The sequence below is a fragment of the Trichoderma harzianum genome, assembly GCF_003025095.1.
Source record: "Trichoderma harzianum CBS 226.95 unplaced genomic scaffold M431scaffold_3, whole genome shotgun sequence".
In the NCBI taxonomy this organism is placed as follows: domain Eukaryota; kingdom Fungi; phylum Ascomycota; class Sordariomycetes; order Hypocreales; family Hypocreaceae; genus Trichoderma; species Trichoderma harzianum.
The window spans coordinates 881,179-903,191 of NW_020209251.1; the positions used below are offsets into that span (position 1 = coordinate 881,179).

At 48.0% G+C, this 22,013-nt stretch overlaps 8 protein-coding genes across 9 annotated transcripts; 5 read left to right on the forward strand and 3 right to left on the reverse strand.

Moving 5' to 3' along the window:
* Positions 1-854: 854 nt before the first annotated feature.
* On the reverse strand, positions 855-2,097 carry M431DRAFT_343896 (hypothetical protein). The gene is made up of 2 exons (XM_024914429.1): positions 1,699-2,097; positions 855-1,617 (listed from the first exon to the last, which is right to left on the reverse strand). The coding sequence occupies exons 1-2, from the start codon at positions 1,973-1,975 to the stop codon at positions 1,142-1,144; spliced, it is 753 nt and encodes a 250-aa protein (XP_024777233.1). The 5' UTR covers positions 1,976-2,097; the 3' UTR covers positions 855-1,141.
* Positions 2,098-2,712: 615 nt separating this feature from the next.
* On the reverse strand, positions 2,713-3,657 carry M431DRAFT_343910 (hypothetical protein). The gene has a single exon (XM_024914430.1). It carries the CDS (start codon positions 3,568-3,570, stop codon positions 2,827-2,829), a length of 744 nt encoding a protein of 247 aa, XP_024777234.1. The 5' UTR covers positions 3,571-3,657; the 3' UTR covers positions 2,713-2,826.
* A 1,111-nt stretch (positions 3,658-4,768) lies between these two features.
* On the reverse strand, positions 4,769-9,032 carry M431DRAFT_343923 (hypothetical protein). 2 transcript variants are annotated; one of them, XM_024914431.1, is made up of 5 exons: positions 7,723-7,896; positions 7,405-7,435; positions 7,271-7,333; positions 6,073-7,144; positions 4,769-5,996 (listed from the first exon to the last, which is right to left on the reverse strand). In XM_024914431.1, exons 2-5 carry the CDS (start codon positions 7,421-7,423, stop codon positions 5,081-5,083), a joined length of 2,070 nt encoding a protein of 689 aa, XP_024777235.1. In that variant the 5' UTR covers positions 7,424-7,435; positions 7,723-7,896; the 3' UTR covers positions 4,769-5,080. The 2 variants fall into 2 exon arrangements, with proteins under 2 accessions (XP_024777235.1, XP_024777236.1); XM_024914432.1 differs by lacking the exon at positions 4,769-5,996 and adding exons at positions 8,121-8,485; positions 8,628-9,032 and having other exon boundaries at positions 6,910-7,144; positions 7,271-8,034.
* Positions 9,033-10,508: 1,476 nt separating this feature from the next.
* Positions 10,509-12,248, forward strand: M431DRAFT_78694 (hypothetical protein; the record flags this gene model as incomplete). Its single annotated transcript, XM_024922732.1, has 3 exons — positions 10,509-11,057; positions 11,127-11,319; positions 11,389-12,248. The coding sequence occupies 3 exons, from the start codon at positions 10,509-10,511 to the stop codon at positions 12,246-12,248; spliced, it is 1,602 nt and encodes a 533-aa protein (XP_024777237.1).
* Positions 12,249-13,311: 1,063 nt separating this feature from the next.
* Positions 13,312-14,915, forward strand: M431DRAFT_14278 (glycoside hydrolase family 5 protein). Its single transcript, XM_024912650.1, has one exon. It carries the CDS (start codon positions 13,541-13,543, stop codon positions 14,816-14,818), a length of 1,278 nt encoding a protein of 425 aa, XP_024777238.1. The 5' UTR covers positions 13,312-13,540; the 3' UTR covers positions 14,819-14,915.
* Positions 14,916-15,334: 419 nt separating this feature from the next.
* M431DRAFT_505134 (hypothetical protein) lies at positions 15,335-16,680 on the forward strand. Its single transcript, XM_024918587.1, has 3 exons — positions 15,335-15,540; positions 15,633-16,164; positions 16,233-16,680. The coding sequence occupies exons 1-3, from the start codon at positions 15,435-15,437 to the stop codon at positions 16,549-16,551; spliced, it is 957 nt and encodes a 318-aa protein (XP_024777239.1). The 5' UTR covers positions 15,335-15,434; the 3' UTR covers positions 16,552-16,680.
* A 315-nt stretch (positions 16,681-16,995) lies between these two features.
* Positions 16,996-18,326, forward strand: M431DRAFT_505136 (hypothetical protein). Its single transcript, XM_024918588.1, has 2 exons — positions 16,996-17,559; positions 17,621-18,326. Exons 1-2 carry the CDS (start codon positions 17,421-17,423, stop codon positions 17,857-17,859), a joined length of 378 nt encoding a protein of 125 aa, XP_024777240.1. The 5' UTR covers positions 16,996-17,420; the 3' UTR covers positions 17,860-18,326.
* A 940-nt stretch (positions 18,327-19,266) lies between these two features.
* On the forward strand, positions 19,267-21,374 carry M431DRAFT_491799 (hypothetical protein; the record flags this gene model as incomplete). Its single annotated transcript, XM_024916936.1, has 2 exons — positions 19,267-19,540; positions 19,723-21,374. The coding sequence occupies 2 exons, from the start codon at positions 19,267-19,269 to the stop codon at positions 21,372-21,374; spliced, it is 1,926 nt and encodes a 641-aa protein (XP_024777241.1).
* Positions 21,375-22,013: the final 639 nt, after the last annotated feature.

A 22,013-nucleotide genomic window follows, 5' to 3' on the forward strand; every position in this document is an offset into this window, starting at 1 on the left:
TCGATCGGATTCGTGCCCTGACGTTTGCGTTGATATGGTACACACACAGTTGCTGCTGGGAGCCAGGGAAGACCGATTTGAGGGCATTCTTCAAGGCCAACTCCTTGTCTGTGATCATCACGGCCGGCGCTGGTACATGAAGGTCTTGACGAAGGTCCTCAAGCCGTTGACAAAGCCACAGGAAGCCGTCTTCCTTCTCTGTGTTGATAAGGCCAAATGCGAAGTTGGCTACCGACTTCTGGTCCGTGACGCCTATGACCTCGAAGAGATATATGTGGAAGCGGTTTGTTTTGTACGTGTTATCTAGGCCGAGGACTTCAGGGAACTGGCGCCACATCTTCTCTGACCAAGGATAGGTCCACAGGACGCCTTGGACCTTGTTGTCGGCATCAAGTTTGATATAGTGACGAAGGTTGTGATCTTGAAGTTGTTTGATCCAGGCCTGGGTCGCCGACAAGCCGTTGAGTCCTGCGATTCTGATCTTCTGCCTATCGTTATAGATGTCTTTCTGACGGAAGAAGGTAGGTTCGGCGGTGGCAGCGCTAGAATCTCTTATAACCTCCATCATCTCGCGGGCAGGAAGGGCCCGGTGCTTGGTTAAGTCTTTCTCCTGCTGCTGCTGGGCTAGAGTGCGCCGGCGATGTATATTGTGTGCCGACGGGTCGCTAGAGGGAGGATGATTGTGCTTAGCAAAGGCAACGCGATATGACCACTTCTAGTTGGCGCGCTTCGTCGCTGATGCCGTGATTTTATAGAGGCATCCCGTCGTTTGAGTCGATGATCGTCGAATTCCAGCACTCTTGGAAGTGTGGCTGCCGGCGCAGTCGCAGACGAGGGCGCGATAGGTGAGGACTCTCTCGCCGTTGATGATCTGAGGGTTGGAACTTCGCTCAGTCCGAAGAGCGGCGCCTTCCTCGCGGTGGAAGGCCTGCAAGAAGGCTAGGAGATCCTCATACGAGTCATAGAGCGCTGACGGCGGCGGGACTTCGAAGTGATACTCTGGGGCTGCCGCGGTCTCTGCTGCCTCTGCTGCCTCTGCGATTTCTTCGATCTCTGCAGCCTCTGACGCGATTTCTGCGGCTTCTTCGATCTCTGAGGCCTCTGATGCGGTCTCTGCAGTCTCTGCAGTCTCTTCGACTTGCTACAGGGACCCCGTTGCGTAGATAGGCGGCTGCGATGGCCTCTCTGTGTATGGAGGCGGCGGCGTCTCCTCATACTCGCCTCCAACGCGATAGAACGGGCCCTCATCGTCAAATTGATGGTGTTGCGGCCAGTCTATGTCGTCAAAGTCGTCGTCATTGAAGTTAAAGTCGTTGAAGTCGTCTACTTCAGCAGCCGCGGCCTCTGCCGGCGCCGCTGCCTCTGACGCCGGCGGCGCGTCTGATGAAAAGAAGGCATTGATCTCATTGAGACCGGCGCCAACCGAGATCTCAGATGATAGGGGAGGATCGAGAATACGGCCGCCGAGGGCGGCATCGTCATTGGGAAGGGGAGGCATCGCGATATTCGATTCCGCGATGTTCAACTTCGTAGTCACGGTCTTGTGTGGAGTTGTAAAGTACGGGATGTGCCAGGGCGCCGCACTGTAATTAGGTGTGGATTGATGGGACCGGTGGTGTGTGCGCATCACTTTTAGTACGGGCACGGGCCACTACGGTGAAAATAGCAATACGTTACGGTGAAAATAGCAATACTCATCTGAGAAATGTGCTGCGAACTGCTTCAGGCTATTAAGCTCAGCTTCGCATGTTTGCATGGAGCTTAAAACTTGAGCAGCAGCTGGCGAAGTGGAGGGATCCAAAGATCCTTGCGTTAGAGACTCTTTGAGAGCACGGAAGACAGACTCTAAGCCTTGGGCTTGTCGGTCAATAGAGGCGAGGTCCTCGTCGCGATCTTTGAGAGTGCCGATATAGGTCGCGATGACGGAACAAACCTGGATCCCTTGCGAAACAACCCCAATGGCGAAATCAGTCATCGCTTGGCTTTGGGTGGTACTTAACTAGCAAGACGCCATGTGTAGTTGTCAAAAATGGGGATGAAGAGGATAAATCAATTCCCTGCTCAATTATCTGGCTGGGAAGGATTGGGCAAGAGACGTAGATCGCAATTATCAATGTAAATGTCCAAAGGATCTAGCCGGGGCGAAAGCAAGCTATGTTTACGACGTGGACATCTGGGATTGGAGAGGCTTCAAGGCATTTTCATGCAACGTGACCACCATCATGCAAGCAAATGAATGGCGGTATTGGCTACAGCGGTGCACGACAACTTGAAGCATCCATTGCATGCAATACGCAAGTGGCAGTGCAGTTGAGAGGCTACCTATCAAAATTCAACACCACTTGCTGCAGCGGCTTCTGCCAGGTGCTATCCAACATAGATATTCCAAGAAGCAGAATTTCGCGGCTAAAATAGCGGCCGTTTTCGGCAAGCCTGTTAGGATAGCGAAGCTATATGCTCGTATCTGCTATTGACGATAACAGCTCGTTACCGTTCAAAATCGATAATATCATGTGGCGCTATAGAACCTATTTGAGCTGCTTGTTTGTTTGCTCCTGGAATCGGAACCATGCGACTCTAAATAAACCATCCCAAGGCTCTCAGGAGGTCAGAGCTTGGATTTTGACCAAGAACTCGATAGCATCCTGAATTGTTCATATGTGGTCTGTTGAATTTGTTTAAATTATTCTAATAAGCGCTTTGTATGAATGCAAACAATTTAGCAATGTGTTCCACAGTAGCAATCGCAAGACATCTGCTCCTGCCTCAAGCTCTGAAATTTTCATAAAAGTCAAATCTAATTGATTCATCTCCAATACCTATCTACTAGTAGTCACATGGAATGACGTCGCAGTCCTTTTCCGTGTTGAACTCCTCGTACATACTGCTAAGTCGTTGTTGTCCAGGAAGTAGGCGAGGCTCCTCCTCTGATTTCTCGGCTGGGTCTATCCACTCCCCCAAGTCTTGTTCGGTGAGGTATATACAAAATCCTGGCCGTGCACATGTTCCGTTTCGTGGGCTGACGACAACTACAGATTTATTTCCAAAACCATTGGGATTCGGCGGCAGGTATTGCACGGTGCTGATTCTGGCCGATCTTGGCAGAAAGATGGTTTCTGTTGGCGTCGCTATTGCACAACGCTTTTCGTCTTTCACGGGGCCGATAACTGTCCCATCCCAAGTGCGCTTAGAGGGACAGACATCAGTGTTCCGGGCCATGGCCAGGTTTAAATCAACACGGTAGACACGCAGCCTGGAACTGCTGATAGTGACATACAAGTGTTCTGGCCTCCATGTAAAAGCAAAAGGGAGATGGTGCACAAGCGGCCGTACTGAAGAGCCAATATCGAGAGTTGCTGAACCAACTAATTTTGGCTGCGCTTTAGTTGGTCTGGACTTGGAGAGATTAAAAGCCATGATATGTAGCTTTAATCTTAACAACTGTTGGCTTTGCGGCGAACCTTCTTTTTCGCAACCTGAGCAATCTACTGCTCCGGTCTCTCCTCTAACCTCGAACACTGCCTCGACTTTGGCGACTCGTAGCATGCTCCCGCAGGGTGAAAAGGACATATTGAGACATATAGGCTTGCCTAAATACAAGAGAAAGAATTAGCGAACTTGGGTCTGTTCAGATAAGCATATTGCATAACCTTTATTCCGTCATTGAGACCCCCAGGTTCTGCACGTTGCTCATCATCCTAATAGTCAAAAAGAAATCGAATCCACCTACCTTTCCGCGAATCTGATTTCAACTTGAGCTCAAAATAAGAATTCTTCTCAAAGTCCGCAAAAAGTAACTGGCAGCCGCTCAAGGGCCAAACAACAAGAGGGTGTATTGGATGTATGGCCGGAGGCGAATCGTGAAGCAACACATGATATCGGCCACGATAATGAAAGAGTATCTTTGACACTTTGACTCCATCATGAACTCGATAAACTTGAAGCTCTTGTCTGATAATAAACTTTGGCTTTGTAATTGCTCGTACTGCCTTCCCATCTAACAGGTCAATCAACTGATGGCTTTTGTCTAGACACCACGCTCGGCGTGTGCCCACACACTTGCGACAAAAAGACAGTCTGCAAATTTTGCAAAAATATCGGCGGCGAGGAAGATCTCCATCGCATACTTCGCAAGTAGGCTCGGGACCTACTTTCGTGATGGTGACAGCGTATTTATGATTATTGTTTGACCCAGCTACCAAAGCCTGGATCTTGGCTTCATCTTCGTCCTGAGATAACTGGCTACAAGTTACAATGCTCTGCATAGAGTCACTCTCGCTTGCCGAGTCTGTCGCAGATGCTTCTGTTTCGTTGTGGCTGCCGCCACCCGAATGATCGGATGCATATTCGGCTGAATAGCTACCGGAATCGGAGAAATTGCAATCTAGCATTGAGTTTTCGCCATCGGCGTCATTCTGCTCGGAGTCTAAGAGGGCTGAAAAACTACCGGCTGTAGAGTTTGCGTTAGATTCCCCGTCTGAGTCGCTCCACGATTCCTCCGCAGACTCGATATCCATTGTCATCATATCTTCTCCCGTTTGCATTTCACGGAATGGCGAGAGGCTTGACTGCGAATCATACTCGTCACTATCTGTAGTATCGGTATCGACATGAAGTCCTCTTGAAAGAGAAGGCTCTTTGTACCAGGTGCTGGCTTTGGGCACTCTTCGACGACAGACAACCATAATGTCGTTCCGCGAATTGATGTCGTCCCAAAAATTTCCAATCCTATCATCCAGGGTCGAAATGCTCTTTGATGCAGTAGATGACTCCTCGGGATATACGCCAGCGAATAATTTTGAGCCAACTCGCATAACTGACGCATTCGGGAAAATTGAGAGGCTGTAGGGAGGCTCCAGGCAGGACAAACTAGGGATGAGCGGAATGAAGGCAGAGCAGGGCAACTGATAAGAGTCCAGCGACACATCTTGGCGATTGAACATCAACGTTTGAAGACTGCTATTGCCAGAGCCGCCAAGACTCCAATGCGTGATTTCAATAGAATGGCTTTTCCCAGAACATAAGTGTTGGTATCAAAAGAAAATTGGGCTTCTTCTTCCAGTGTAAGAAAAATGGGCACTTACTTCAAAGTATTAAAGTAGCATGAAGTAATATATTCATGATTTGGGGACAACTTTTGGATCCAACAGCGCGATGAATTGCTGGCCTCGGTCTCCTTAGTCGCAAATATAAAGCTCTCATATCGACAAGGTAGAGACGAAAGAAAGTGATTGTGTCCCAAAGACATCCATATACACCTATCCAGCTCGCCATTAAGATTTGATGTTAATCCAGATTGGAGTAATTCTGACCATTCGCTCGAAAAGATTGAATATTGTCTAAACAGTTCGCTCTTCAGGAGCCAATTTGGGAACACTCGTTTTGTGCTTGCTGCTTGGTCGGTTATGTCATCAATTCGATGAGCAAAGTGCCCTTCGACAACCAGACTTTGTACTTGCACACAAGTGGCAAAGTGTGTAGATTCAACGAATTTCTTAACCTTTTTGAATTCGGCTTCCGGTGGAGACTCTGCCGAAGGAGTGTCAAAATGCTGGTGCCAGTATTTCACGCAGTATCCCAAGAACTTGTGAGATATGATGTCTTCATTCGTCTCCCAAGTCTTGAAAGTGCCGGTATCGATCTTTTTAAGGAACTTCTCATACTTTGGTTGCGTTAAGTAACGAATACAAGTATCTCGGAAGATGCCAGCATCGACAAGCTCATCATCCGTATGGTGGTCGCTTCTTAATTCTAAGCTTCCCTCGAGAAACTCACGGACGCCACCATCATGTAGCGTGATGATCGGATCATTTTCCTTTTCTCCCCTTTGAGTAATTATTTTCACCAGGGGATGACAGGCGTTCAAAACGCTGTCGTCTCGTGGCTTGTAATCAGGATCGAGATCTCCCGACTCTGTTCTTAATATAGCGATTGCTTCAATAATTTCTGACTTAAGAAGAGGTCTTTTGGCATACATCACTAATGATAGCACGATTCTGTTGTCACGTAATCAACATTTGAAGAGCTCTTCAGAAGCGTGCTTGACGCAAAGAAAAGGTACTCTTTACTTACTTCCAAAGGGCCGGCTCTACCCTCCCACGTTCGCGGTATTTAATTCGGTTGATATGCTTTTCGTAGTACTTATTGATACTCCCTGGAAGCTTTTCATCTTCCAGTAGTCTCATCAAGCTTTTTGTATCAGGCTGCTGCTCTATTTCATCATGAAGGAGCCTTGCCCACGAGAAGCTCCCTTGAATCTTGATTACTTGCAGTAATAAAGGTCGAAAGATTTTAACACGACCTAATGAGGGAAATGTACTCTCGATGCATTCTAAGAGATAATTTACGATATCACTCTTAGTGTCATCCAGCTGAAGCTGGAAATCCAGCGTGAGCTTCTCATAATTACTCATCCAGGCTCGTCGCCGCGTAGAATCAAACTGTGAGCTACACCAGAGCCGCACCTTTGGACTGTATTGCTCGGTAAGAATGCAGAGGAAATTAAGAACTCGCTTCATGTTCTGTTCTGGGCGCCCTCTTTCGTAACTTGCTAGGCTCATGGAGTTCTGTCGAACAGTGTAATGATCAGCCCCATCTAAGCCGTCAAGGAAGATGTATGTGGCCGGGAGGGCCTTAATCAAATGTGAGACTAATTTTTCTCTCTCTTTGTCATCTTTGCGTGAAACACCTATGAATTGCTGCAAGTCTATTGGTTCGTGGAGACATGACTTGCATTTTCGAAGATTGTCGAGGAGCTGTAAAGCGAAATTTGACAGCAATTGAGATGGAGAGAATTCAGCGGAGTCTGATACATAAGCATATATAGTCGACTCTGTACCTCGCTTCTCTTTCACGTGGTCGATTGCGGCTGTACACAGGACTGTTTTCCCGGCTCTTGGAGCGCCACATAGCCACAATATAGGGGTGTCAGTTTTTTCGTCAATCCATTTCTTGAACCTTGAGTCATTAAATAGCCAGGTACAAGTCCCAGGGTGTGGCTCCTGCCTGGATCCTTGACTTAGATTTACGCTTGCTTCATTCGTTGACAGTAACTCATCCCTCAGTTTGTTCAGGGCTTTGTCAAATTTGTCATTGTCACGCTCCTGCCGTCGCAGAATCTCACGTTTCTCTTCAGATGCCTGACCTGTTTTCGTTCCTAGTTAGATAGTAGATACAAAAAATATCGTTGAGTTTCAATGTTAAGGAAAGGAGATATCGATTCAACAGAGATAGAATCGATGTTCCCTAGCAAAGAGAATCTGGTACTTGCCTTGATTATAAGCATTGACGATATTAGTACCCACACCTTCAACAGCATCCGTGATAGAATCGACTAGAATAATTTCAATTTAGCGTCTATATTTGTATATACAGCATTCTTTGATTAGCCTTTATTAGACTCACGCTTTTGAACCACTTCCATCACTATCTTTGTCTCCATCACGTGTATGACCTGAATCACGCGGAGCAGGTCCCGGGCATATGCTGCAGCTGCCAAAGCCGCGTATGGCTGCCAGAGCTTGTTCTTATGGCTGTCGGAATAATCACTAATGCCTCGGATAACTAGGCATGGAAACGTATCCATTAAACCAGCAGCTTCCATTTCAAAGCATAAGATGCCAAGGTTTTGCATCTGATCGCGGTAATCAGCAGACCGGACAACCTGGTTTGATGATCCTATCAACCCATAATGAATGGCAGGTTTCTCGGAGGTTCGAGTACTTCGTTGGACTTCCCAATCAGTCAGACACTGTGAACAGCTTTCATCCTCTTCGTGCGTTACATGAAGATGCTCGGACTGGAATAGTCGATCGTTCTGTCGACCAGGAAAGGCATATTCTTCCATCTCAAGTTCGAAAGCCTTGTCGGTTGCACTTTGTATAAATGTTTCAATTTTCGCTTTGCGGAACTTCAAATCACCTCTTAACTTCTCGGCGGCAGTTAAAAGGATGATGGGAGGCTTGTTCAAGTGAGATTGTACGTCGATCTTGTCAGGCTGGAGCCATTTCCCTGAATCCAACTGAATCACGCCACCTAAGTCATCAATTAAGGTCAGATTACTACTATTCGTTGCTAGTATCTTTAAATCAGATTCGTAAGAAGACGTAAACCAAGCGTACCTGTACCTCTGTCCGGACATCCCACGACAATGTCACCGAGTCTGATGTCTTTCATAGTGTTCTTATTAGAGGGTAGCTTAGGAACACCACCAGCAACTCCGACTAGTAATCCAAAGCGAATTTTGCTAAAAGTGCGGATGATATTGGTTGCGGTGTCAGTTGCTGAGGCAATGCCTTTCCTCCCAGCACCCGGGAAAGCAATAGCAACGTTGTGTCCTCCCATATCGCCGAGAATGTAGCTATTTGTGTCTCCGCGAAGAGCGGGAAGGTCCGGGTGCTCATGATCGAGGAGCAATCTGGCCGCATCTATCTCGCAAGGAAGTACAGCAATCCATCCAACGGTATATTCATCATATGTGAGACGCCTAAAGTACTACTCATTAGTTCGATCTGGTGCAGAAGTATGCAATAAATAAATCAGAGTTAAGCCATTCAATAAAGCCATGACCTTTCATTAGACACGCTAGACTGATAAAAGGCCCTTGTATAAGACCTAGAAATACCTACGGAGTGTCCATTTTAAGCAGCTTAAAAGGACTCTGTTGGAAATACCAACTGACGGATATAGATTGGTACCAGCCAGAGAACTATTCGATGTTTCGGGTAGTCCGAGATCACGAACTCAGAGAATATGTCGGAATACCAGCCGCCAATTGCTCTACAATGGTGGCACGGCTTTGCGGGGAAAAAAAAGAAGACAGAAAGAATATTGGAGCTGCTGAACACATACAGTGAGATGAAAAATCTTGGAAATTCACGTCAATGCAAATTTTCATACAAATAGCAAAACTTTGGACTGCCGTAGATAACCTGATGGGTGATTATTCCGGATAAGTCTCAGTTTTGGGAAATCGTAACCTCAGCTACCAGCCCTCTGGAAGCTGGGCATCAATGACCCATGTCAGCTCGAACCCCATGGCAATCCACCGACCCCTACCTCAGCTCCTCACATTCAGCTTCGTCCACAACGCAGGATATCAATAATTATGCCAACGCAGTGTCGTGTCTAACCACCATTGGTTGTACGACTTTTTTTCTCGTCCAATCATCCAGGTGCTGAGACATGCGTCTCAGTGACAGCCCCAATGCCACGCTCCGTACCTAGGTACTTGCTTAGCTGCTGACCCCCCTCCCCGAGGGATGATTACCTATGTGGAAAGAGAGGGCAAAATCTCTATGATGATGAGTGAGTGCTTCATTTGTATCAATCTGATACATGTGTTATCATGAACTGACAAGAAAATTAAAAATAACATGGAATTGAATAGTTATTTCTCACAGAATGAAGATTGGTAAAGTACCTAGCTACATGTAGGTGGTTATTGTGCATTGTGCAGACAGCGCAGAGTATGCATGTGCCTAGGTTGTCCATCCCCTACATATAATGCTCCACCCATTCACCGAAGTATAGATCAAGCACGTAGGTACCTGTAGGTACATACCTGTATGTAGGTACCTTATGTTTACGACGGCATGCGCCGCACTATTCACACAACTCACTCAGCTCCTCGTGGTGGCTATGGGCGTATATGGCGCTATTACAAAAGCAAACTCTTCCATACCTCTTTCCGTTCCTCTACTGCTCTATTTGTTCTATTCCAAAGCGTCTTTGCCTGCATGAACTTCATCCCAAGTGACCAACTTCATTCACCAATTCATCGTGAGAGAAACTGTCTTACAAATCCAGTCCGCAAACCCCGTCTCGACTGACCCTGCCTATACATTTGTCTTAGTTCCAGCTTATAATTCAGAATGGATGATGCCCCATGTCACCAGCAAGATGGCAAACAAGGCGCCAGTAATGATGCATCCTGTCAAGAGAAGTCTACCGTAACTCTTCGTCGGGAACCAATAGGGAGAGCAGACAAAGTGTACGTCATCGCCTAACGACCCTTTTTAGATCTTTATCAATTGATTCATTTGATTAACAATTTATCCGGGAAAGTTTTGACAAGTGAGCAGGATAGACATCCGCTTTGCGACGATTTAGCAGCTGACTCCAAAGTCCAGAAAAACGCGAAAATTCCGCCTTCATAAACGATCTCAAAAGAAAAAGCCGTTGGAAAGATTTGAGCGCTTTGTGATTGTTTCTGCACGAGTTATCACAGCGCAAGGCATTTTCAGCGGACGTTACGAGGTCTCTATCCGTGGTCGCCTACTATGCGAGGAACTGGGTCGTATTTTCCCCCAGAAAAAACTGGAATTTCAGCACGACAGAACGCTAGTAGGATTCTTTTATTCTTTATTCATGTTTTCTTTTATATCCTTTGAGATTCTTTCTTTCTCTTCTCTTCTTCCTTTTCTTATTGTTATCATCGTAATACTTGGTCTCAAATGCTTTACTAACAAACTGCTTTGGTTCCTCAGTCTGATGGCAGCCTCAAGACAATGTATCATGCTCTGCCGTTCCTCAAGAATCGTCTGGACGGCCTCGAAGAAAGCGATGAAACATACGATCTTCGTTTTGAGCTTAATGCTGGTATATCGTTCATTTATGAGCATTGGGATCACGTCATAGGAGATCTCCAGTTAACTCCTAAGGGCTTCATAAAGTTTGATACGCTCTGGACTTTATTCTTCCCTGGTTGCCTCCTATACGGACTTGACGAACTCAGCGAACCTCGATGTTATCGTCTCCTTTCTTTCGAGTATAAAACGGTGCATGGTGTGACGCTGTTCATCCTTGAAGTTGACCATTTGGATCATGATGGAGAGCGAATAGGGTATAGAACAAGGAGCCAGTCTATTATATTATTCAAGTCGTCCAAGCCTATCCGAGGGTTACCGCTATATCCTCTTAGCCTGCATCCCGATCGCGACGAGGTGCGAAAGCAATTGCTTTTACGCGCTCAAAAGACATTGCGTCTCAAAGGACGACATATACAGAACTACTATGGCCATGCCCTCGAAGGCCGTTCAGCCTCCCTGAAGTTCAACGTAAGCACCAATGGCTTTCTCATACCATTTATTCTTATTCTCCTAGCTTCTTACTAATTATTCAACAAGTCAAATGGGCGCGTGATGATCGATCCTGTGCTTTACGACAAAATACATCCAAGTCGTTACAAGACACCGATTAAAGCGCAGGACCATCATGGGGAGTCTTCCGAGTTCTTGGAAGAAGACAACCTAAATGAGGACCAGAAATTGACCATGAGTTCAATGGTGTATGGCTATTGTCTACGCAATAAAACATGGGGTATGCCAAATTCCATACTTCTGTGAATCCAAACATGATTCAGAAACACTGAGAAATATTTTATCCCAGGAGCTTTTGCGGTCTCTCGACTTTCTGATGTCACATGGGATACTTCTATCCTCGATTCTGTTGAGATTGACCCCACAAAGAAGTCTTTCCTCCAAACCGTAATTGAAAGTCATGTCGCTCTAAGGGATGACTCATTCGATGATATTGTCCGGGACAAAGGCAAGGGTCTCGTTGGGCTTCTCTGTGGCCCTCCTGGTGTGGGAAAGACCTTGACCGCAGAGGCCGTTGCTGAAGTGGCGAAACGGCCTCTCCTAGTCGTAAGCTCCGGCCAGATGGGCTCTAGTGTAGGTGAAGTGGAAAAGTGTCTGAAGGCTGAGATTGAGCTTGCCGAGGCCTGGAAAGCTGTGCTTTTGTTGGATGAAGCTGATGTGTTCATGGCTGAGAGAGATGACGAGCATATTGAGCGAAATGCCATCACATCAGTGTTCCTGCGAGAGCTCGAGTACTACCGCGGCATTATCTTGCTCACGACTAACCGTCTCAGAAGCATCGACAGTGCCTTTCAAAGTCGTATTCACTTTTGTTTCCACTACGATGATCTCGATGTGACGGCAAAAGCTCTAGTATGGAAGACCTTTTTGGCCAAGGCAGGCGCATCAGAAGGCGTTAGAGTCGATATCACCGACGAACAGAGACATATTCTGGCTGCTGAATATGACTTCAACGGCCGCCAGATAAAAAACATTGTCAACATCGCACGTCTTTATGCACTGCAGAAGAAGCAGCCGATCACCTTGGAGCTCGTTCAGATGGCAGCAGGCTTTTCACAATTTACAACCCAGACAAAGAAGCGAAAGAGAGCGGTAGAGGACGAACAGCTGTCCACAAAACGTCAGAAGGATGGAGATTTCTCATTTTAAAAGTAGTGAATTTGTGCTTTCTTTAGACTTTCTTTAGTCGTTCAAGTTTTATAGTACCTCTCTTTGTCTACATATTAGTCTGCAATTTACAACTCTGAGTTTTGTGTTTGTAATTCCATGCATAATGCCTTCACGGTTGCTCTTGGCGATGGAAGCTTGTAAACATCAAGGCAGGTCATTGCCACCGGGAGGTTAGCTAGAGGAAATTCAAGCAAAGACGCGTTGCCGTTGAAATGGATATATCATTTGACTCCATAGCAAGTAGTTGAGTTGTTTGTTCATTTACTTCTGAAAAGGGAACCACGGGACCGTAAATAAACCACCCCAAGGCCTCAGAATGGCAGAACTAAGAACGCGATCATGTCTTGCAATTTTAATTGCATATTGTCGTATTTGTTTAGATTCTTCTCACAAACGCTTTGCATGAATGATACATGTAATTAGATACCAACTTCTGGGGTAATAAGTCGCCTAGATTATTGCGACGATTATTTGGTTCTTATTGTAGCACAAGATTCTCACGTCTGCTGCTACGGGCTACAAATACCCCTCTCATCTTCATAAGAAGAAACGCATTAACTGTCCTTCACAGCCCTAGCCACTCTAAGCAGGAGAAAGAAGAATGAGCTTTAGCCAGCGATGTCTCATTTGGCTGAATCAAGAATTAACGACTTTTCTAATTGGCTAATTCTGAATCGGATATCAAAGGCCGTGTAGGGTTACAGGTTATCACCTGAACAATTTTGCCGCCCCGTCGACAGCGACAGGGTTTATGGTGTATTACTCCGAAGCGCATTTCTTTTCTACGTTTTCTTTGGGGGAAAACCTCAACTCTGACTACCACATGAAGACTATTTAATTTCGGCAATATTCCGTAGCCAGGGCCGATGTGACTCGGGGCCGCCCTTCTGTCCGAGGCTCAATGGCTGAATGACTTGAATTCAGCCATAATCATAATTCTCCCAGCCGCCGTTGTGAAAACGCCGAATATCTTCGAATGAGGTGCTATTGAGACATGTATTTTGCTAGAGTATTGACAATCCAACTCGTTTTGAAACATTCCCACAGCACTACTGTTCCACGCAGCTATTCAGGCAGGGATCTCAAGTATCCAAGACGCTTCTTCAATGTCACCTTAATATATTAATAGCCTAAACAGGTATATATAAAGCAATGCTGGAGTCTAATGTTTCTTGAGGCAGTGATAATGTCATTGAGATCTCCATCTTGAAATCTTTCAGAACGCCAAGAATCCGTAGCCTCTTCATATCATCTCTACCACCGGAATTACCATGAAAAACAACAAGGCTTCACGGCTGCTCGCAGCCTATCTATATCTCGGAGCAACTGGTGTCGTAGCACAGCAACAGACCACCTGGGGGCAATGCGGAGGAATAGGCTACAGTGGTCCAACGAGCTGTACTTCGGGGACGAGCTGCTCAACATTGAACTCATATTACGCCCAATGTATCCCTGCTACTGGCATTATCACAAGCACTCGGACCACTCTTGCATCAACATCAGCAACAACAACTACATCAGCATCAAGAACCACCTCAGCAACTTCAATTCCCCCGCCTAGCTCGGGCGTCCGGTTTGCAGGTATCAACATTGCTGGGTTCGACTTCAGTTGCTCAACCGATGGAACTTGCAATGTATCTGGTGCCTATCCGCCACTCAAGAATTATGATGGCGCAAACAACTATCCAGATGGTGTTGGTCAGATGCAACACTTTGTGAAGGACGATGGTTTCAATATTTTCCGCTTGCCCGTCAGCTGGCAGTATCTGGTGAATGCCAACCTTGGCGGCACCTTGGACGCCACCAATCTGGGCTATTATGATCAACTCGTCCAGGGATGTCTTGCAACGGGTGCATACTGCATCATCGACATCCACAACTATGCTCGCTGGAATGGCAAGATCATTGGCCAGGGAGGCCCTACAAACGCTCAATTTGTTAGCCTTTGGACCCAAATAGCGACCAAGTATGCCTCGGAACCCAGGATATGGTTTGGTACTATGAATGAGCCGCACGATGTTAACATCACCACCTGGGCGGGTACCGTACAGGCTGTTGTTACTGCAATCCGTAATGCGGGTGCTGCCTCACAATACATCTCACTTCCGGGCACTGACTATCAATCCGCTGGACAAATCATATCTGATGGTGGTGCAGCGGCTCTATCTATCATCAAGAACCCAGACGGCTCAACAACCAACCTGATCTTCGATGTTCACAAGTACCTGGACTCGGATAACTCTGGTACCAACTCGATCTGTGTTACGGACAATGTCGACAGTGCATTCGCGCCATTGGCTACCTGGCTTCGTACGAACAAGCGTCAAGCTATTCTGACCGAGACTGGTGGTGGCAATACTCCGTCGTGCGAACAGTACATGTGCCAGCAGATCCAATACCTCAACCAGAACGCCGATGTTTATATGGGATATGTTGGATGGGCTGCGGGCTCGTTCGATCCAGGATACCCGCTGGCTGAGACTCCGGTTCAGGCTTCAAGCGGTGCCTGGACTGATCAGCCTCTGGTGTCGATGTGCCTTGCCCGTTGATGAAATTTTGCATATAACACAGATATAGGCAGTCTGTATAAGATGACTGTCAATTCCGATATGTATATATATGGTAGATTGATAAGAAGCATGCTGCATTTTTTAGGAAGTAAAGAGACATGACCACTAAAGAGCTTACAGGCTAAATTGAAAATTGAACGCAAATATAAATATTGAACAACTATGTTATATCGCACTTACATGATAATTCTTTGCTGCGTATTTTTTACTATGTATTCTTTTGATATTATCGTACATGACTAGTGGACAGCATCATTTTAGGTTCCTTCTTTCGTTGCAAATTTGTATTTTGCATTGAATGGCAAAAAAAAAAGAGAGAAAAAAGAGGACTGTGTGAATGATGCTGATTTATCTTCAACAATCTGCACTTGCTCGGCTGCGATCCCGATCCGGCCGTTCTGATCTCCGACAACCCCGCATTAGAATAGGAAAGCGGTGAGAGCGCACAGCTCCGTCATCCTGATAGTTCTAGAAGATCCCATCAGATACCCACTCTCCCAAGCAAAGCACAATAGCTTCCAATCGCCCTTGCAATCATTCCTGAAGCTACACGATATACGCTCTTTACAATAAACAGTCATCTCTACAGCTCACCATGGCGCAAAAGTGTGTCCGCCAGGGCTGTGGCAAGGAGTTCACGGACGCAGAGGAAGAGTGTCACTATCACCCTGGCCCACCCATCTTCCACGAGGGGCAGAAAGGTAAGATTGCTTCGTCTACGCCTATTCACGATGCGCACGATGATTCCTTCTCTCGGCTTGCGTGTCTACTAAACTGATTGGCCCGACTCTAGGATGGAAGTGCTGCAAGCCGCGAGTGCTGACCTTTGACGAATTCATGAACATCCCTCCTTGTACGACCGGCACACATTCAACTACTGAGAAGCCTCCCCCGGTGGACGAGAAGCCTCCCATCGACGAGGCCGCCTTGGCACAGAAGATTTCAGAGGCTAGCGTATCTGCTCCAGCACGATTGCCCATCCAGCCAGCACAGCACATTCCTACTCCGCCTCCACCTCCCCCGGATTCTGAAGACGATGATCCGAGCTTGGACATTCCAGACGGAGCCGAGTGTCGCCGAAAGGCATGCGGCGCTAAATACAGCAAGGGAGCTGCAAGGGAGGCAGAGCAGTGCGTGCACCACCCCGGCGTCCCAATCTTCCACGAGGGCAGCAAGGGCTATTCGTGCTGCAAGAGGAGGGTGCTGGAGTTTGACCAGTTCATGAAGATTGAAGGCTGCAAGACCAAGGACAGGCATCTCTTTGTTGGCAGCGGAAAGAAGGACAAGGCCGATGCAGGCAACGAAGAGATCCTAACCACAGTCCGGTGAGTGTTTCTGATTTCCGTTTGAAGCTCGATTTACGAGGGCGCACATCCCCTAACTGGTTCCTTAGGCACGACTTCTACCAGACCCCCACGTCGGTCATTGCGTCACTATTCTTGAAGAAGATTAAAAAGGAAATAGCAAAGGTCGACTTCAAGGCGAAGGAGATTGACCTGGATCTTACGACTAGCGACCCAACCCCGAAGAGATACACGACGACTGTGCCACTATTTGCGGAAATTGATACGGAAAAGTCATCTTTCAAGATTCTCGGCACGAAGCTGGAGTTGACGCTCGTCAAGGCCGACGGATCTTCTTGGCCGGTTTTGCGAAGCGATGAGCAACTGACGGGCGAGATTCTTCAAATTGGCCGGGCGGGCAAAGTCTAGAGAGAAGGTTGATTTGGGGTCATGTAAAACAAATCAAACAAAACAAAACAAAAAAAGATTAAACAAAGGCGAAATAAAAGCGACAGCGCAGCGTTGAAAGTGCAACGGCCGTGGTGTGCTACGTGCGTGTAGAGAACTTTGCGCTCTGGTATAAGCTTAATGCTACCCGGCCACCCCATTTCAGCCATTTGACGGAGTAGATTTTATCAGATGTACCATTCATCCATTAGAAAGGCGCACTGCAAAGTCCCTGACGTAGGCTATACCCGTGCAAGTGAAGTGCATGACAATATTGAACCTCTTGCAGAGAGAGCTGATAGTGAGTGCTCGGGTCATTGATAAGGAACCCTGTCGCCGAATGTCACCAAATTCAGGTACGTAAAATGGACACTGCCCCCGCAGCCTCTCACTGGCTCCCCGCGAACGCTTGGCGCAAACATCTTCAGCGATAAAGAGGCGCCCCAATGTTATCTCTCGAGGGCATGGCCATGGCCGCGGCTGAAAGAGAGCTGATAACGGCTGTTCTCCCACATGCTATTCCGTCATTAGTGCCGTTCATCGTCGACTGACTTTCCGCCATGAGCAGCCATGTGGCGCATCTGGCGCCTTCGTTTACACGCCCTTTTCCGGGTCTTATCGCTCAGATTATCTCATGGCGCATGTTGCTCGTGTGTGTCGCGCGATGATATAAAAGATTGACAAGGCCGCTAAATCGTCAGGGTCGTAGATTGTAATAGACACAGTAGCTTTTCTCTGCCGTTAGGTGAAGCCACACAACTCAGAGCGTCCAACGCAACTCACTGTGAGCTTCTCGCTTGAACTCGAGTCAACCATCAATTCACCCAGACAACAACACCGCCCTTACTCTCATGGCGGCTGAAGTATCCCACGGCCGCGGCGGAGCGGGAAACATAGAGCCCGATGAGACTAAATACGTCGACGGCGAAGTGGTGCGATCCGGAGAGGTGGGCAGTCATGGCGATGGCGCATTCAGTGCCGGCCGAGGAGGTGAGTTTTTTCAATGCGAGTAATTTGACATCTAGCAGCCTCATCTAAGACTTGTTCACAGGCGCCGGCAACATCACCGATATCGGAACCACATCGGCTCAGCGCAAAGATACAGATTTCGTCCCCGAGGCTGCTGTGAGAGCAAGCCAGGATGTCCAGGGGTATCACACGGGTCGTGGCGGCGCAGGCAATGAGCATCATGCCGAGGGGGAGCATGCTGATGCGAAGCCTCGCCCCAAAGCGCCGGTTGGGCTGGCGGATAAGCTCAAGACAAAGTTGTTTGGCGCGTTCAAGCACTAAGTCTGCGAAGCCGTCGCAGTGCGAGAGAAAAGCATTTGACCATTCGGGGTGCTGATGTTTTGGTTATGGGTCTGGTCACCATTGTTGGACAACACATATGATATCCCACTTGAGTTTCGTTTGCTTTAGATGGCAGATTGCTATCACGACGCTGTCAGTCGCTAGAGAATGACACCCGATGCAAGATAATACGCAGAATAAACTTTTCAGCCAATATGCGCCATGCGTTCTAGCACATAAGCCTGCCAGAGGTGAATCGGGCAAGCGCAAGATGAGCTGATCGAGGCTGTAATAAGCATATGTATCTCTTCCTCTTTAGCTCTCTTTATCTCTTCACCAGAGATGTTGTTAATACCTTTCCCCTTCTGGAGATATGCAATCTACCGCACCTCCATACTGTAGAGCAGTTGGTGACATCTCACAGTCACATAGTGGATGCTGGCAGCATCTTCAGAAGATCACGCCACAAGCCAGAGACGGGTAACATCGTCACTGCAAATCATTCCCATATTCTCATAGCTTCACATGTGTCCCCACTTGGGTCGCCGTCGAGCAACAACCTTCCGGAGTCGTGGGCGCCAATCTCGGGAATAATCGTCTTGCGTTCCAACGTTTTCTTCAACACCTGTTTTCACGCCTGAAGTAAAACATGTTTGACCTCAGCTGACCTGCGAAGAAGAGAGAAAACAGCGCGTCACTCTGTTAGCTGGAGAGTACTAGCATCAGCTAAACTGGGCCTCTGACGCGCGAGCTCTCCACCTAGATCAATGCTAAAGCTTAGCCATCCTCAAAAAGGTGTTAACGACGCTTGCCACGTCCATATTTAGAAGTGTGTAGATTTGCTCAGGCTTTTGGGGCCAACCTGGGAGCGAATAAGCGAAGAGAAGCTATCACCGGATGCGCGATATGCACCGAAGAGGGGGAGGATGTGATGAACTGTTTCATCGTGCAGCGGGCACATAAAGAGCTGCATGTCGCCCGTCGGCAAAAAGAAAGAGAAAACGTGCCTGAGATCCTTCGGTTAGGCCCAAGATTCGACTTGACTACTTGAAGGCTTAGTCGAGACAGGCCTGCCATTCAGCCTGCGAGCCTACTCAGCTTCGCCAGCAACCTCCCACCGTCAGGCCAGCAGTTTAGAGGCGGAGCTGCCCGTATTCAAATGGCCCAGACCAGACCAACCCGGATAGAAGCAGTTGATAATACGATACGGTTATAGGCAGTCAGCCCCCTTTGCGCGACAAATCTCACGGCCTGATGCGCCTGTTGTCGATTCTTTGTGCCCACTGTGAATTGCTGGTACTGGAGAAGCGCGGGGTGCATTAGCAAGCCCAAGGTACCGCTTCCGACTGGGTCAATCACGTGGGTCTTGTCACTGGTCAGACCACCGCTTCTGATTAGCTGCCTGCCATGACGCCGCATCGCCCGGAGCTCCAAGGACGGCGCTTCTGGTCGGGTCTGTCCATCCTGTCCAAGAGATCCTACGCGACATCGTCCTTTGAAGCCGACGACGAGCGGTCCGACAGCGACGACGAGATGAGTCTGCGCGATAGCTTCGACAGCGACGTGCGGCCGGGCGTGCCGGCATATGTTGGGCACGATGTCAGACCGACAAGCAAGAAAGAGCTTTGGGGATGGTACATGTATGGCTTCGCGGCCGAGACATATGTCATTTGCGGAATTGGTGAGTTTCGCGTGTCATGTTCTTCTCTTTGCATTGGTTTTTATATTCAATGGATTTCATCACCTACTTGATGTTCTCCAATATCACATCACCGCCTTCACCTCACCTGTTCTTGTTGTGTTGGGCCGCTGTCAGCTCTGGATCCCCATCAAACGAGCTGTCTCGCTAATCCTGTACAACAGCTTCTTTCATCCCAATTCTCTTAGAGACGCTTGCTCGAGAAAATGGCGTCCTCCTCTCGAACCCAGACAAGCCTTGCGGCTCCAGCGACAGCAAATCAGAAGATGACGGCCAGTGTGTCGTATACGTATTGGGCATCCCGGTCAACACGGCTAGCTTTGCCATGTATACCTTTTCAGCCAGTGTCCTGCTACAAGCCCTTCTTGTTGTCAGCATCAGCTGTGCTGCAGACCATGGCAATTATAGAAAGCGGCTTCTCCTGGCGTTTGCCTGGATTGGTGGCTTCTCCGTCATGTGTTTCATCTTCATCAGCAAGACCAACTACCTCATCGGTGCCTTCTTAACCATCATCTCTAACACGTCTTTTGGCGCGTCATTCGTTTTGCTCAACTCTTTTCTCCCACTTCTGGTTCGAAACCATCCCGAAGTAACGGAGGCATATGTAACAGAGTCATCTGAAGATGCCCGTCAGATGGGGGATTCAACCGACGATTTGGAGGGTGATATGGTTAATTCCACGTCAGGCTTACTTCCTCCTGATGATCGGCACCACAGGAACGGACTGAAGCGTGTGGCAACTCATGAAGAAATCACTTCCAAGGAGCTTCAACTCTCTACGCGCATATCCTCTTTGGGCATTGGTATTGGCTATAGTGCCGCCTTATTTGTGCAGTGTGCCTCCATTGGCATCCTCATCGCCATGAAGAACACGACATGGTCACAGAGGGTTGTACTATTTATTATTGGGGCTTGGTGGTCTATTTTCACCATCCCTGCTGCGCTGTGGCTTAGGCCCAGACCAGGACCGGCTTTGACAATCGATGGGCGCAAAGACGGCGCTTCATGGTGGGTGTACTTGAAATATGCATGGAAATCTCTATTTCGCACAATTCAGCAGGCAAGGCGTCTTATCGACATTATGCTCTTCCTGGGCAGCTGGTTCCTTCTTTCTGATGCAATTGCCACGACATCCTCCACGGCTGTCTTGTTTGCCAAGACCCAGCTTCACATGAAACCATGGGCCTTGGGCATGATCAACGTCATTGCCACAATGGCTGGAATCTTCGGCGCTTTCGGCTGGTCCTGGGTATCCAGAACTTTCAACCTGAAACCCCATCAGACGATCCTCGTCTGCATTGCCTTGTTTGAACTCATCCCGATCTATGGCCTGATGGGCTACCTCCCGTTCATTAAGCGCTGGGGCGTTATTGGACTGCAGCAGCCTTGGGAGATGTATCCGCTGGCGGCTGTGTATGGCCTCGTCATGGGTGGGCTGAGTAGCTACTGCCGCTCGCTTTTCGGAGAGCTGATTCCACCCGGATCCGAAGCCGCGTTTTACGCACTCTACGCCATCACTGATAAAGGATCTAGCGTTTTTGGACCAGCTATTGTTGGAGCCATCATTGACAAGACTGGAAGCATCCGGCCTGCGTTTTGGTTCCTCGGTGCTCTTGTTGGGTTTCCTGCTCCGCTCATCTGGTTCATCGACGTTGAGCGTGGCAAGAGAGAAGGCGAGAAGCTCGCTGAGACCATCGAGGGCTTCGAACCCGGCAGTCCTGCGGGAGAAGACGAGGAAGACGAGGAAGCGGCCCGCGGAATGCTGGCTGACTATGAAGCCGGCGAGGGCAATGGCAACGCAACCCATCGACGATGAGATGTTTGTCTGATATTAGTTGCAATTGATTATGCTGCGGCCAGGGATCCTTTTCTCTTGGTTATTGTCTCTTTCTGACTGGATAGGGCTTGTCAACAATCTAATACTACAAGTGTGCATAGCGTAGGCGTTTTGGTTGATTAGTAAACTCTGGATTTTGCCTTTGGGAACTCCGGCAGAGCTTGATTCGGAGGCTACTTGGCCACTATTTCGTTTGTCTGCGAAAGTTTGGAGCTGAAGGGCTAGGTAGTAATACGGAAACAGGGCTGGGTTTAACTCGGGTGAATAATACTTTGCTATTTCGAAAAGGTGTGGGATTGATAAGTGCTGGGGTATCAACTTGATTTTCTTCTTGTTTCTATTCGTCGAACAACTGATATTCCCCTGTCATTGAATGCATTGCTCAACTAATCCGCTGCCTAATAGAGTTGCCCAGACTCAACTGAGACCTTGTGCTGGCTTGCACACCGCATCTAAGCAAGGCAACCTCGGAACCCAAACCACCTACATACGAGTACAGTATTACATACCTGGTAAACTATATGGCAGTCTGACGCCTACAAAATATCCATGATAGGCAACGTCCCCGACTCGAATCCCCTTGTACCTACCTAGGTAGTGCCAGTGACATTCCACTCC